The sequence below is a fragment of the Anastrepha ludens genome, chromosome 6, assembly GCF_028408465.1.
Source record: "Anastrepha ludens isolate Willacy chromosome 6, idAnaLude1.1, whole genome shotgun sequence".
In the NCBI taxonomy this organism is placed as follows: domain Eukaryota; kingdom Metazoa; phylum Arthropoda; class Insecta; order Diptera; family Tephritidae; genus Anastrepha; species Anastrepha ludens.
Genome location: NC_071502.1, coordinates 63,366,000 through 63,381,513, shown reverse-complemented (window position 1 = coordinate 63,381,513; position 15,514 = coordinate 63,366,000). Strand labels below are relative to the sequence as shown.

Below are 15,514 nucleotides of genomic sequence, written 5' to 3'. Positions count from 1 at the left end.
AAAATAATTTTATTTGCACTTAACTTTGTATAATGTGAGTACACATATCATAGTTGAAAATTATTCAATGTAACCTCCATCTCGTGCAATTACCTGCTCCAGCCGGGACCTGAAGCGCCCACATGCGCGAGCTACCTCCTCTTTGTCCATTGTGGTCATCACTTCCTCGATGGTTGTCTTCAGAGCGTCCTTAGTGGTATGCGGTTTCGCGTTAACTTTTGCTTCAACTGTGCCCCACACGTAATAATCAAGAGGATTGCAGTCTGGGCTTGAAGGTGGCCAAAAATCTGGTGACCAGTGGTAAGTCTTCTGAGTCTTCTTTGCCTTGTGAGCAGGTGCGGAGTTCTGCTGAAACACATATTCTCTTCCAGCAGCCACGCGGTCCATCCAGGGTTGCGTTTTTTTGTAGCCAAACCACTCAATTATCTCTTTAGGGCTTTTTCCGGCGCGAAGTGACTCTAGTATCGCAGCTCTTCTGTCCTGCTCTCGACTCTTCGTTTCACTAGCACTTACTCCGGCACTCCAATGTCAATCAGGAAACAATACACTAAAAATATGTGCTTTTATAAGTGGTTTTAGACTTAACGCTACTGCTCCAGAGCTTTCGAAATGTTTTCCGGATTTACCTCGACGGCCCTGTACAATTTAAAGACGTTCTTGAGCCACGAGTTATTAAATAATGCCAGGGCAGACTAACAAAGCTGCTGTGACTCGAAACAAAAACACTCCATGTAAGACCAGGATTAGTACAATTATCCATGTTATGCAATTTATTAGATCGTTTCCACATTTACCGAAACGACCCGGACTGTCACTCCAGCAGCATTCCCCGTATGTAGGTATTTTGAATGTTTATGCTGCTAAAAGAACAACAACAACCGCCCGGGTTAATGAACAAAATCGTACCACAAGCGCGCATGCTAGCGGATAGGTGGACCACCAAAGTTGTAAGCCTTTTGCATACTCGCGGTAATATACTCAAAGGAGGGATCGGGACCTCCTTTTTTATTTTTCTGAGTTTGTGTTTCTTAAGCTCAAGAGTATACTCAATTTTGTATAATGCAATTGATATAAGCGAATTTGTCAATTCACTGTAAAAATGTGCGTTTCAGCATATAATATCGTAATTAAGAATTTACAAGTTTTATAAATACAAGTCCAAGAAAAAAAATTTTTTTATTAATAACTTCAGCTACAAAATGTATTATTTTATTTTATTTTCTTGCATTTTATTATTATAAGTATATACATTTTTTTTATTTGATTTTTTCTATTTTACGCAATTTTTTAATAATTGCGTATTTGTTTTCATATGATAAATGTAAAATATAACAATAACAAAGCCGTCTCTTAGTTATTCAACGAATAGTTAAACATTTAAATTAATAACAAATATATAATAAATGTGTAATTTTAAAAATTTTGCAAGTATTTTATGAGTACATAGATACATTTACATATGGCATATTTGTAAGCTATGTATGCAGAATAAATCAATGAACCCACAATTATCCAAATAGCTTTACTCATGTCCAACATAACTTTTTATATGTAAAATTATATTAAAATATTTGGTTACTCGTATAAAGAATTGTAAGTAATTTTAATTCAAAAAAGGAGCAGACGTAAGCAGTTTTTTTTATTGTAGTTATTTGAAGATGTTAAAAAATGATGATTTTGTTATATTAACTGAATTAAACTTAAACCTCATAGATGGGTTTCAATAACGCGAAAATTTGTACAAGCAAAAAAAGTAAATTCATGCCATAAAATATTTATAGCAAATTATTTAAGACAATACTTTTTGCCCTTAGTTGGTAAATGAATTTACATGTTTTTACCCTGATATTAAAACACACATCTTAAAATCTTTTCAAAAATATGTTTTGACTATTGAATATTGAATTCAAAATTTTTGGATAAAACTGAGAATTCATTTAGCACTTTAGTGTAAATTACTTATCTACACAGAAAATTTAGTATTTAATTAAATTATTATATTTATAATATGATCCCAAAAAATAAGTACTAACATATTTCATATACAGATTCATATTTCATATTCACACAAATCTATTTTTTATAAACATACATATATACATAAGTTACCTATGGTTTTACGTGAAAGATTGTTCTTCAGTTGAAAATCTATCGGTTTTTGTAGGAATTAGTGTCTTAATTGAAAATACCACAAACAATACCAATTTACCGTTTCACATTAGTTGACACGTTGTCTAAGTTCATCCGAGCCAAAGCATGAAACGAAACCAATATTTTGATATTTACATATGTACATACACAAAAATGTATTTCACATTGAATTTATTGCAAGAATTTGAAAAAAGGAGTTAAAGTTAAATATCATTTAAGAATTCACGCGGTAGTTACTGTTTTAAAAACTAATATATAGTTAGTAATTAGTTTGAGAAAAAATAATTGGTCCTAAGAAAATGTAATTGTAACGGTTATACAAATTATTTACTAGCGAAACACGATTTTAAGTAATTAATCAAATGTCAATTGCAAATACGATTATTTCACAATGTCTAGATGTTAATTGACTTATTACAAAACAATTACTTTTGCTTATGAAATATTAATATGTACTTACATATAATATATATTATTTAGTGACCCGTCATTGGGTTACTAGATTAGAATTGTAATAAAATTAATGGGAATTAAAATTAGAATACAATAAAGTAAATATGATTTATTGCGTTTTCTTCCATGTCATCGTCTTACGAAAATCGCGCAATGATTGCCTTGATCATAATAGGTTTGGAGCAGTTCTACCTCTGGTACAAGCGCCACCATTGCCTCCAATTCGCCAGCTTCGAAAACATGATAGTATCGCAAGTATGTACTTGGCAGTGCGGTAGTTCCCTGTTCGTCAATGTTATCTTTTCCCGTTGTTCGGCCAGCTTTTAGCTTCCATGGCACGAGCACATCCTGTTGCATAAATTCGGTGCGATTTGTGTGTACGGGCAGTTGGAATGCGCCAGGCACCGCCGATTCCTGCAACTGCTGTTCTTGTTGCTGTTGCTGCTGCTGCTGCAGTTCCACTGCTGCGCGCTGTCGTTGTTGTTCTACAGTACTTTTATTTTTGTTCAGCGCTTTGTTTTGCAGTAAATAGGCTGATTTCTTGTCATTGGCGCGTTGATCCTTCGCCCAAACATATATAAGTGCGCGTCCACCTGGACGCAGCAGCCTCGCCATTTCTTGTACGGCCGCCAAACGGCGTTCGACAGTAGCTAAATGATGTATTACCGCAATGCTGATGCACCCATCCACAGATTGTGTGCGTACAGGTACCTGCAAGCAATCGCATCGAAACGCACTTGGCAAACACGCATTGCTGCTTTCGTTGGCAGCTTTAGCACGCACCAAACATGCACTAAGCAGACCTTTACTGCGGTCGCAACCGATATTTAAAGCATCGCCGTTGCATTGTAAATATTTCCCATTACCACAACCGACATCAAGTAATACAGAACCCGTTGGAAAGCTGCGTAAGAACTCGGCAACTCGCGGCCAAGGAGTATGACGAGTTTCACTAAAGTGTGGTGCGATGCGCTCATAAACACTGTGTACGTTCAGCTCCTCCAGGCGCACAGCTACCGCATCAGTTATAATAGATTCTGTATTGCTTTTTGCATTCAAACGCGTATCACATAGCGTTGGAAATGCACAGTCACATGGTCCGCGTCGCAGACGTCGAAATGTGAGTGAGATGCGTCGTGTTCGCGCTTTCACTGTTAAACCCGTCTCTGAAGGCACGACATCTAGCGTACGTGGAGTAATGCCATGCGTCCAATCGTATCGCGACGCACCTGACATTATCAGCATTGAGCGCCGTAACAATGTTAGTGACTTTCGTTCAACGCAACGCCGAAAATCCATAACCACTTCACCTGAAAGCGACAACGCGAGTATAGGATCGAGAAATGCACTATGAGTGTCCACATGCGGTGGGATCCCCTGACCAGGTTCATAGATATTAACAGTCAATTGATCAGGCACCTCCCACTCCAATGTTGGTAGGCCCAGCCTAACCATCTCTGATTTTAAACGTGGCCAGAGTATATCGCACGCTTTTGGTATGTTCTCATTCAGTGGTTTAGAAATATCAACGTTATTTTCGCCATATATGAACTGATACCCAAAGTGTTTAACGCGCCGATGTTTTAAGTCGTTTTGTTCGGATTCTTCGGCTGCAATAGCTTTCAACAATATTTTTTCCTCATGATCTGTCACAAAATCCTGCAGCAAAACCAGTCCTTCCGGTGGTGGCTTATCCCAGATATTTTCCTTGCTGCATGCGGGTAAGCATTTGAAATATGACAAATAGGCAACACCACCACGTTGTTCCAAACCTGCCTGGCCGTGCATATTCTTATAGATTTGCTCCGCTGCATTCGCACTGCTGCATTCCAGAAAGCAGTAAGATTTATTTGGCAACATTATTACCTGCTGGACGGAACCGTGTTGAACTGCGGCACATAACACAGCCTCCTCTGTGAGACCTGTAGAGAGACCGGCATTCAAGACAGCAAGAAAGCATGTAGGCGATTCACTACTCTCAATGCCAAAATCGGCACGTATTATTGCCTCACACCTGCGCTGTTTGCGCTCCAATTTACGCGAGTTATAATCTTTCGACATTCTGCAGATTTGAAAGATAACTTCCTTCACAAAAACTTTTAATTTTCAGTTCAACAACCAATTAATAAAAACGTAAGTGCTAAAACGTGTGAGGGTGGTTTGTTTACAATTAAAACGTCAATTCGCAGCGAATGAAAACAAATGCGGTGCTGCCAGTTTTTTAAAGTGGTAATGCCAAGGCAATAACATAGAAGGTGACTTTGCTAGAGCAATAACAACATTTAAATGTATTTTGTTTGTTTGAATTTGGTAATTGGATATCAAGAATGATAAAATGTATTCTATTCACCTTGGTTGGATTGCACAAAATTGGAATTAGAATGTAAGCAAACAAATAAGGCAACAACAAAGAAGCAAAGATCTTTGACATTCCAAACAACAAACTACAAGAAAAATAACCACTCAGCTGTTATAGCGAATTAATTCAAGCTTATTCTCCTTGGGATGTGCATTTTAATTGTAGGAGTCGAGAAATAGCAAGTCGAAAGTGAGTTTTTGAAGGAAACGAGTAGAAAATATTAAAATAAAGAATGTGTATGCTAATTAATGACTCATAGTAATGGGCAGTACGCAAGTTTTTGGGTGGGTCCCGGATATTTCGATGTACCGCAAATAAAAATTTCGGAAAACTATTAAAAAATGTATAATTATTTCCTTGAAAATATTTTTTGTAATTGGAATTGTTTATCGAACTGTTTGTAGTCTATATCATAAGCTTTAATTCAAGATATATGTTGGAGTAAATTCAAATAAAAAATCTGAACATGTAAAACCCTAGCTATGCGTCACCAACCGTAAGTTATACTAAAGTTGTGGGGTATGGAGAAACACGAGTGTTATTTAAAAAATATAGGCCAGAAATAATTATTCCGCCTATATTACATAAGTACACAGTACACCAGTAGTAATATTGTGTGTGCATTCGTATTAATAAATTTACTACTGTATGTAATATAAAAGGCAAAACATTTTATGCATATATCAGAAGCTACGCTACCTTGCAATTTATCTAATTAAGGTACCAGAAATACCAATCAGAGTATTGAACCTAGTGTTAGTGCTGTCCAGCAAAATTCGTCAATCAGTATGGCCACACTTTACGACTGTTTTTATATATTCGTTTTCGTTTTCATTTGTCTACTTGTGTTTCAGAGTGTGCTTCGTGTTTCAAGTGCACCGCGGAAAAAGTTGATAAAAGGTCTTCACAATTGATGTACTAATTGAGAAAATGTGTATATTAAATTGCAAATTGCATTTGTGTGTCACATAAATCAAAAGTAATGTGATAAAGTGTGTCTTAGGAAATGATTGAGACCTTTCGCACTACGTTGGAGATAGTAAGCAGAATAGCGGCAGAGATTTTAGTCGGAGCAGCAAGCGTCGCTGACGATTATTTCTGGTAGCAGCAAACAGCAACATCTGTGAGGGGAGGGGAGGAGAGTTTTCGTCGACGGAACTTGCAGCACCAGAGCTTCCTTAAATGCAACAACAACAACAAAAGCAGCAGCAACAATGGGTAAGCAGAACATAAATGGAGCAGAGCAACAAAGGAAAAATTTCGTGAATGCGAAAATTACAGACATTAAAAATGCTTTCTATGCAAAATGAGAAGAATTTAAGTAAATTTCTGGTTTCAAAGGCATTTGCAATTTGATGCCTTTGCGACGGTGTTTGTTCGTCACCATCGTGCTCTTTCTACAAAAGCGTTGAAGAGTTATGTTGTATTTTTGCACTCACCGTTTTAATGTTAAAAAGACTAACTCGAATCGATTTTGCCGAATTCACGGACAATAGTTCAGGGTGAACTAGCTGTGAAGTAGAGTGCAATGTGAGTTGCAGTCGCTACTTCAGAGTCCATATGAAAATGCAAAAACAACTACTGTACTAATAATCTACCAACAGACTGGATGACAGAGGGTTGAGTCAGCTCATTTCAAGTGTGATAAGTAATTATGTTCGGCATCTGTACGTGAGGCAGAGACTCACGGCGGGACGAACGGACACAAACAGTAAGCAAACAAGTCTGCAAGGGCTCCGCTACCACTTTTGTTCGTTATACAGTGCTATGAAATATTTCGAAATAAGCGCCACTGGCTATTTTTAAGTCATTCCCACAGCGAACAATAAATTGTAGAATGTGTGTGGCATTGCTGATAAACTAGGCCAGAGCAACTTTCGCAGCAAACAACAACAGCAATGGCAGCAGCACCAACACTAAAAAGCAAAGCATTCACCGTAGCCATGACAGCCGGCCTAGCATATGCTAGATTGTGCTACAGCTTGACTTTTGTTGCGCGCTCCCACTGCACACCCACATGCGGCATGCAGGCAATGATAATAATAAAAGCTACAAAAAACCGAACGAGAAAAAAAAAGAAATGATTTTTGTCTCCATGGGCAGATGGAACGGATATACGCGGGCGTATGGCCAAACGAATGCTTTTGTTGTTTGCTTTGGTTGAAGCAAGAATACTTTTTTTGTCCATTTGTGTGGCTATTGCAAACAGGCTCGTAAAGTTGCAACCAACTGGTGCTTTCTTGCAATTAAAATAGACAGCCTCCATGTGTACATATATATGAGTAGAGTCTAATATCACTTAATGCCCCAGTTTAAGAAATTTTATATAAAAATAGACTCTTCCAATTTTTCCAGAATGCCCGCAAATTGATTTGTATGAATTCCTAACCGAAGCGGAGCTGCAACATTATTACAATGCAATCAAGTAAGTCTAAAAAAACATTTTATTGTCGCACTAATAAAAATACTAAAATATTTTTGCAGACACGAACTGAAAATTACAAATGCTGCCCACGTGAAATATGCAACTGATGAAGACCTAAAACACATTGGGCTGTCGCGTCCGGAAATACGCAGGCTCCGTAAATTTTATGAAAAACACTTTCCACATGGCTATTTGAGCAAAATTAAGCGCTTACTACAGGCGCCGGCCACGATCGTCAAGCGTGACGGTAGTGAAGGCAATTCAACGCTTTCAAATGCGTCATTGCATAGCGCGACGGAGTCGCCTTCAACTGCGCATACAGCCAGTTCGCCCAGCAAGGCGCCGAATAATAAGCACATCATACCAGCCGATTCTATAACGGTGAATAAGCAATTGGGCACTGGCGAATTCGGCATTGTGCAACAGGGCGTTTGGACCAATGGCACAGATAGAGTAAATAAATATACATTTATTAGTATAAACACGAAAATTTTCTATTTTTTCCATTTTTTTTAGATACAAGTGGCTATTAAGTGCTTATGCCGCGAGCGCATGCAATCGAATCCCATGGAATTTCTCAAAGAAGCTGCCATAATGCACTCGATTGAGCATGAGAATATTGTGCGTTTGTATGGTGTTGTATTGGCTTCGGACTCATTGATGTTGGTCACGGAGTTGGCACATTTGCGTTCGCTACTCGAATGTTTGAAAGATCCTGGTTTGCGCATCAGCTTTCTTACAATTCCAACGCTTTGTGAATTTGCAATACAAATCTGTAACGGTATGCGTTATTTGGAAAATAAACGACTGATACACAGGTGCGTAAAGGCTACTCCCATTAACAATTTCTTTAGTACAATGGATCCGACGGCATTCCATTTCAGAGACTTGGCGGCCCGCAATATTTTAGTCTTCAGCAAAGATAAGGTAAAAATTTCCGATTTTGGACTGTCACGTGCGTTAGGTGTTGGCAAGGATTATTATAAAACTAATTTTAATATCAACTTAAAGCTTCCCATCGCCTGGTAAGAGCATTAATATACGTAAAATTATAACTAAACAAACCGTTCAAATTATTATTATATTTCGTTTTTTCGAAATTTCCACTCAGGTGCGCACCGGAATGCATAAACTATTTGCGTTTCACCAACTCTTCCGACGCGTGGGCCTTTGGAGTTTGCCTTTGGGAAATGTTTTCTTATGGATTTCAACCTTGGGCAGCACTTACTGGGTTGCAAATACTTGAAGCAATAGATGCACCAAATTATCAGGTTAGCATTTCAAATGCAGACATTTCATATGCAACGAATCAATTTACATTTGGCGAGATAAATTTTACAGCGGCTCGAGCAACCGGATTGCTGCCCTCAGGAGTATTATACGCTCATGATGAAATGCTGGCAGGATGACCCTGCCAAACGTCCTAAGTTCAGCGAGATTTACGAGATGCTGCCCGATATGAAACCTGAGCAATTAAAAGCGGTTGTGCATTGCTTGGAGCCTAAAAAGGATCATTTATTGTATCGGCAGGGCGATATCATAACCGTACTTGATCGTAATACGGGCACACCCTTCTGGAAGGGTGTCCTTACATCTGGCAAGACGGGGTTTTTCAATCCATCAAATACTGTTGCGTATTTAGAGGGATTACCGACGGCTAACAGGTAAATATGAAAAGTGAAATCTTTATATTTTCAAAATGATGACCCAAATATGTTTTAACTACTCTTAGAGATTCATTTTGCCGCACCACTGAACGAATTAGCAAGCGAAAATTGCGCACGGAAATGATTTCAAAGCCACAAAACGATTTTAAACACACTGGGCATGTTGGCATTGATGGTGACTCATTTGGCGACATCGCTTTCCTAGGCAATTCCCAAAATGTGATTATTTTTCATTTCACTTAAAAATTGTATACATATATAATTTTTCATATGTTGACAGTATAATCACGTTCCAAGACAAATTGTCACACCTTACAAGCCATCGGAGGATATCGAACAAACGCCGCTTTTATTGCCACCAACACCAACCAGTCCGGATTCATTACAAACCGCCAGTGGCTACTTCGCCGATGAGGGCCATGGCACTTCAATGAATCCCACATTTATATCTTCAACTGAAAATACACCCAAACATTTCAACACCGGTAATGGGGCACAGCCGTCTTTTGACTTTCCTGGCCAGCAATCACAACCAAAATCGTTCACTAATCCCTTTACACATAAAAACCATGGTGAAGTTTTGGTGGGTAGCTCATACGCCATGCAAAATAACAACTATGGTCTGGATAGTCAAAGCTTTCAAGACGAGATAGCTGCGGCCGGAGCAGCGCAATGGCGAGAAGTAGGAAAGAATGGCGGCAGCAGCGAGGATCAACACGAATACCATGAGATCTCTGATGATGAAATCACAGCTGATAAGTTAGACTTTGGCCCTTCGCTGTTGGACGAAATAAATTCGATGTTTGGCTCAATGAGTGCCAGCGCCAGCGCCAGCGTGGCACAACCAAAGCCATCTGATATCGAGCATACGAACAAAAAGAACGAATTCGTGGAAATCACATCGAAATTGGTGGGCAAGAGTGGAAGTTCGGGCGATACTAATGGCAACAAGTTTGGTACTTCCTCCAAAAAGAAGTCAGCAGGCACTGTGAAACCCATATCTGTAAAAGACGAACGCATACTGAATCAAGCAATTGAAATCGCAAATGAAATTAGTGCGAGGTGAGCAATTACCAATCAATCTAATGGACTCCATTTAAGTTCTTTTTTATTTTTAGATCCATGAACGATTTAGTTTCCGAGCCAACTTCCAGCACTCAAAGTCCAAAACGTAAATTCAGTTTCCGTTTTCCGCACTTGACGAGCAGTGGTGGTAGTGCAAGTGACAAAGCGTCAGCAAGTAATGGAAGCTCAACTGCAGGTGGGAGTGCGAGCGCTAATGCTGCCGTTCAAAAATCTTTGTCGCCATACTCGAAAAAAAAGAATTTCACCGAGGAACTGGAGAGCATACCCGACTTGCAGGTAAGTGCTAAATTTATTAAATCTGGTAACCTGCAATTGTGTTTGAAAATCTGTACGAGATGATTAGTGAGGAAACGCTTCCAAATAACGGTGTTAGTAAGAGAATGTGGTAGATGACTCGGTGAGAATTAATTTAAAAATGTTCTGAAAATCGTTTTCGGACAGTGCTTTTTCCACCAGAATTTCGAGGCGATTTCTCACAATCTGTTGTCCATCTATGCTAAATTACTAATAACGAAATTCATACATATATACTTCTCTCTCCTCTTAATGTCTCTCATTAATTTAAAAACACATTTTCTTTTGGTTTATTTGATTGCTTTTATTCTCCGTTTTTATAATTGGTTTTGACATTTTTTGCTTTAAAATCCACTCTCAATGGTTTGTTAAAAAAGCGATTTCGCTCCTTAAGTGAAATAAAAAATGTGAATGGGCCCGATTTGCGTATACCGATTTTCGATAAAGAAAGTTCGGATTTTTGCTTTGAAAAATCGCGTGAAATTCTGAGTCGTCCGCTGAGTTTGGATCCGCCGCCATCTATAACTCAAATTACCACACCGCCCATTTCTACGCTTGATGCGCAATCGCACCGTTCGACGCGCAATCAGAAAAGCATTAGCGAAAATATAATGGACATAGAGAACACATTGAAAGCGCTTAATCTCGATTTTATGCACACCTACACGGAGTTGGACAAAACCGACTCGGATGAGACGCTGCTGAACGAGCAGTTCTCCAATATCGTTTCTTCGATAGAGGACGAAATCAGCAGTGCCACAGGCAGTCTCAAATCCGCCGTTTACAATTACAGCAATGGTGTACAAACAATGTTCGACTTCAATGCTGCCACCAGCCATTTGGACAAGCATTTGCAGTATATCAATACGCAGAACCACGCGCAAGCGCAATCGGTGCTTGGTGATTTAATGCAGGACCAGAAAATGGCCGAAGACAAGCGCTCCAGCACACCAGATACCGGGTTCGCTTCGCGCGATACAAACATATCGCTTTCGCGTCGCAGCAGCCAAAAATCAAGTTACAGTCCGCAAGAGAACTACTACAGCCCCAAAGATACAGTGACGATGGGCCCTAGCACCAGCAGTAGTAGTTATATGGGCCAGAAGGACGAGAGCAACATGCTCGCTTCCGAGCGCTTTGGCGCGGGAAAATACGGTAGCTGCGCTTCGCCAAGTAAAACCGCCGCGCTCAATGCCAGTAATACATCTGTTTACTCTAGCAATCTGATGAAGGGCGCATGCGGCCTAGGCGTTGGCGATGCGGAGCAGTATACTCAAAGCGCCCATCGTCAGCGCTCCATGTCTTTCACTGAAAATCCTATTAACCCAATTTCGCCTGTGTTGTCCGAACCACAACAGCGTTTGAAACGCCGCTCAACGCATTCGGCTATGAGTAGTCGGACGTCAAATAAACCGCATACGCGCAGTGCTTCCTCTTATAAGCCACGTTCGATCCGCGCACGTACTTTGCGACGTCTCAGTTACAATCCCATAATATTGAATTCGAGCTCCTCAAGCGATGATGAACCGGTCAGCGATTGCAATCCTAGTATTGCGCGTTCTGAGTGCGACATACGGACACGCGTTTCATCACTCTATCGGCGTCGGCGAGCGGCTGGTGGCAGTAGCGCTGTTACTCATAATTTATTAACGCCCGGTTGGCATGACGATGATGCATCGGAGTTAGCCACGACAACACAGAAAAAATTGTACGGTTCAAATGTGAGCATAAAATCGGCGCCGCACTACAATTACGGCACGCGAAGCGTGTCGCACCACTACAGTCGTCAGCTGGAGGAGCAATTTGCCTACGAAGATCGCATATATGATTTCGGTGGCGGACGCGGACCGGGTAATAATTATGGTGGAGTTGCGGCCGCAATGAAAGGTTTTGATTTGAATGGCGGTAATGACTGTGCTGGCAACAGCAGCATTGGCATGGGTTTGGGTATAAGCGGCGGTGCAGGTGGGTCTGGATCAGGTTCGTCCTCGGCAACATCATCAGCACCACCGTACAGTGGTGGTGGTGGTGTTACCAACCCAGTCATGGGTGGCGCAGGAGAACGGAATTTCAGCGCCCTCAGCGGCATCAGTGCGCGCAACGCTGTCTTCCACGAATTCGATGTCAGTCGTTTGACTGGCAAAAGTCCCACTTCGAATTTTGCAAACTCATCGCCCGAGGAGCGCAACCGCGCGCATCCATCACCGCCTAAATCGTTGCCGCTACCACCATTGCCACTATTGAATACCGCAGCACCACAGAAGGTAGTAACGGGCGGCACAGTTACGACAGCTCAAGCGAATTTGGGTAGCGGTAAGCAACTAATGGAATTTCACTGGCCAGAGAAGATACATGCCTCAACGGTGAAACAGAATGAGCTGTTGTGGAGACAGCAGCAACAACAGCAACAACGCCAGCAAGGAAAGTCGTCGTCCAAGCATCAGTCCCATAATGCGTTTTTGGGCAGCATGCGGGTTAGCAGCGCAACTGCTGGGGTCGGTCTTGGTCTTGGTTTGGGCGGCGGAGGCGGTGGTGGCGGTGGACCCGGCGATCCGACTTACACCAGTGACAGTTCTTCCAGCGATAGCGATGAATTCGCTTTTCGCACCGAATTCATACCTCACATTCCACCAAGTCCAGCTCCATAACTAAGAAGAATGCTGAGATATTTTTTCAATTTACTTTTTGGTAATCTAACGGATGAGCATTAACGCAAACATGCAAAGAAAGGGAGACAAGAATTGAAAGAAGTAAAATGAGAAGAATTGAATTAGAAATAAGCAGAATTTCAGTGTTGTAAGCAGAAAAAGTCGTAACCTCGACCACGTTGAGCCAGCAGAATCAGCTGTTGCTTTTCAGGTTTACGAATACTCATTTGTATAGTTGTTGGTAGGAGTTGAAGACTACGCGATTTTGAATTGAAATATTTTTAATTAAGAAACAAAACGTTCGCAACTGGCGTCACAACGGCGCTATGTCGGACGTTCGGTATATGTCTGTTGTGGGAATTGTTGCCCAAAGGTTCATTGACAAAATATTTACAGCGCAGATAATTCTTAACATAGGGAGTGCCTTATCGAGAGTAATTATTTTCTGCACCACTCACAAACACACATACGTAAATACATACATACACACATACATACTTACGCGCAACATTTTTCGTAAGGTTTTCTCGTTTTTGTATTTTCTCACCCTCACTACGCGAATGCGCGGTTTCACACGCAAACATCCAAACAATAATTCACAAATATGTAAATTTACATCATACAGAAATACAAAGTGAAAAGTTCCCTAACGCAAAACAACTTTTATGCAGACTTTTTATGCGCAACAATCAATAGCTTAATGAAATTTTTACGAAAAAATATTACTTTTGCATTTACATACATACATACATATGTATTTCTTTTTATAACGCAAGAGCTAAGTAGCTCCGATAAAAACAATAAAATTTTGAACACAATTAAGATTGAGTGATATTCAAAGGATAATCACGAAGAGAATTGAGAAACGAAGGCAAGAACTAAAAAAAAAAAAATATTTCTGTATTCTACATGACGGACAGGTTCCTCAAATACAGACGAAAAAACAAAAAAAAAAAAAATTTAAAAATCTCTACCTAACTTAATACTTATAAAAATAACGCCAACTATTTGTATCCTTTTGCATTTTTTAGAGCTTGTTTTTTGGGTTTTAAACCGGTTGTATGCGGTACAATATTCGTGAAATGCGCGCTAATTCATAGTGCCACAATTATGGTAAAAAAAAGTTTTTTTAAGACAAAAAATACTGCACTGGGTCTACAAAGATATACCACGAATCAAAAAAAGAAAATAATACCTCGTTTCCAGCATTTAAAACGAAAGAAACCTTTCCTTGAAGCACCCTGTAGCTACAACCAATTTGAAATAACATTCGAAATCGACATTTATACACTGTTGACAAAAATTATGCGGCCTACACATTATCACCCGCTAGCGCTTTTCCACATTAGAACTTTAGACCCTTATGAAAAATTTCCATTTACTTAACGATTATCTTCTTATTCAAAACCTTGTTAAAATAATTTTGTTTTGAATTCATAAATCTTCCGAAATTAAATAAACTAAAAATATATATGAAAATCGCAGTTCGTTGCCACACACACACATGCACACAAACAATTGAAAACAAATTAACAAATCAAAAATATTGTACTAAAATTGAGAAACAAAGTTAAATGTTGAAATGCCTAACAAGCATTTATAAATAGAAATTATAAGCATACACACATAAATACCTACATAGTAAATAGTATTAGCTCTTTTCGATTTGATTGTGAGCAAACTTGATTGTGAAACGGCCTTATACTGTACAGTTGGTAGTAAAGCAGCCCATTATGTAACAAAATCTAACTTTGAAACTCAGCACTGAACTACAGGCACTGGTGGCATAAGTTCTAAAAGCATTTAATAAGAGGATTTCGAGCTCTCAAAGCTACAAGCGCGTGTTTTCTTGATTCCATCTGCTGTCGGTTGCGCAATTAGTAGGCCCATCTATGACACAGATTAATTTTGTTCGAAAGTAAATTGTTATCACAGCGCAATTTCTGATCGCTTCACTGCGAGAAACTGCAAAAAATATGCCTACTATTGCGTGCGCGGTCGCACCGCTGGAAACAATTCGACACTTTCTCCACGCATGCTAGTACAGACTCCACCAGGTAGTCCTTCGTGCTTAGGAGGAATATAAATGTCATTGACAATGTATAAGTTGATCGGAGGTCGGTTCTGTACTACGTAGCACCCTTATGAACTCTTGAACAGAGTGTATGAACCTACATGCCCATCAGAGCGCCGCACGCGGAACTGACTGAGTGGCGGTCAAAATCGTAATAGCGTGACACACTGCGAAGTTTTCACTATTTATTAATTTTTTAATTTTCGTATTTTTATTTTGTGGGTTCAAGGCTGGTTTAAGCATAAAACAACAAATTGAATTGCCTTTTCTTTTATTTATTTGTCGATATTTCGGTCAACCAGACGCAGCCAAGAGTTTCTGAAATGAAAAAAACTGTTTAGATAAAATTATTATTTT

General features: G+C 39.7%; 2 protein-coding genes across 2 annotated transcripts in view; one reads left to right on the top strand and one right to left on the bottom strand.

Moving 5' to 3' along the window:
- Positions 1–2,305: 2,305 nt before the first annotated feature.
- Positions 2,306–4,774, bottom strand: LOC128866918 (alkylated DNA repair protein alkB homolog 8). The gene has a single exon (XM_054107970.1). It carries the CDS (start codon positions 4,663–4,665, stop codon positions 2,734–2,736), a length of 1,932 nt encoding a protein of 643 aa, XP_053963945.1. The 5' UTR covers positions 4,666–4,774; the 3' UTR covers positions 2,306–2,733.
- Positions 4,775–5,814: 1,040 nt separating this feature from the next.
- The window catches only part of LOC128868830 (activated Cdc42 kinase-like), a 28,957-nt gene continuing 19,257 nt past the window's right edge, over positions 5,815–15,514 (top strand). The window contains exons 1-10 of the mRNA XM_054111366.1: positions 5,815–6,181; positions 7,319–7,388; positions 7,448–7,841; positions 7,905–8,206; positions 8,273–8,413; positions 8,500–8,659; positions 8,730–9,052; positions 9,121–9,274; positions 9,336–10,117; positions 10,174–10,417. Of these exons, the coding sequence (XP_053967341.1) occupies positions 6,178–6,181; positions 7,319–7,388; positions 7,448–7,841; positions 7,905–8,206; positions 8,273–8,413; positions 8,500–8,659; positions 8,730–9,052; positions 9,121–9,274; positions 9,336–10,117; positions 10,174–10,417 (2,574 nt within the window). The 5' untranslated portion in view covers positions 5,815–6,177. The remainder of the gene's footprint in view (positions 6,182–7,318; positions 7,389–7,447; positions 7,842–7,904; positions 8,207–8,272; positions 8,414–8,499; positions 8,660–8,729; positions 9,053–9,120; positions 9,275–9,335; positions 10,118–10,173; positions 10,418–15,514) is intronic.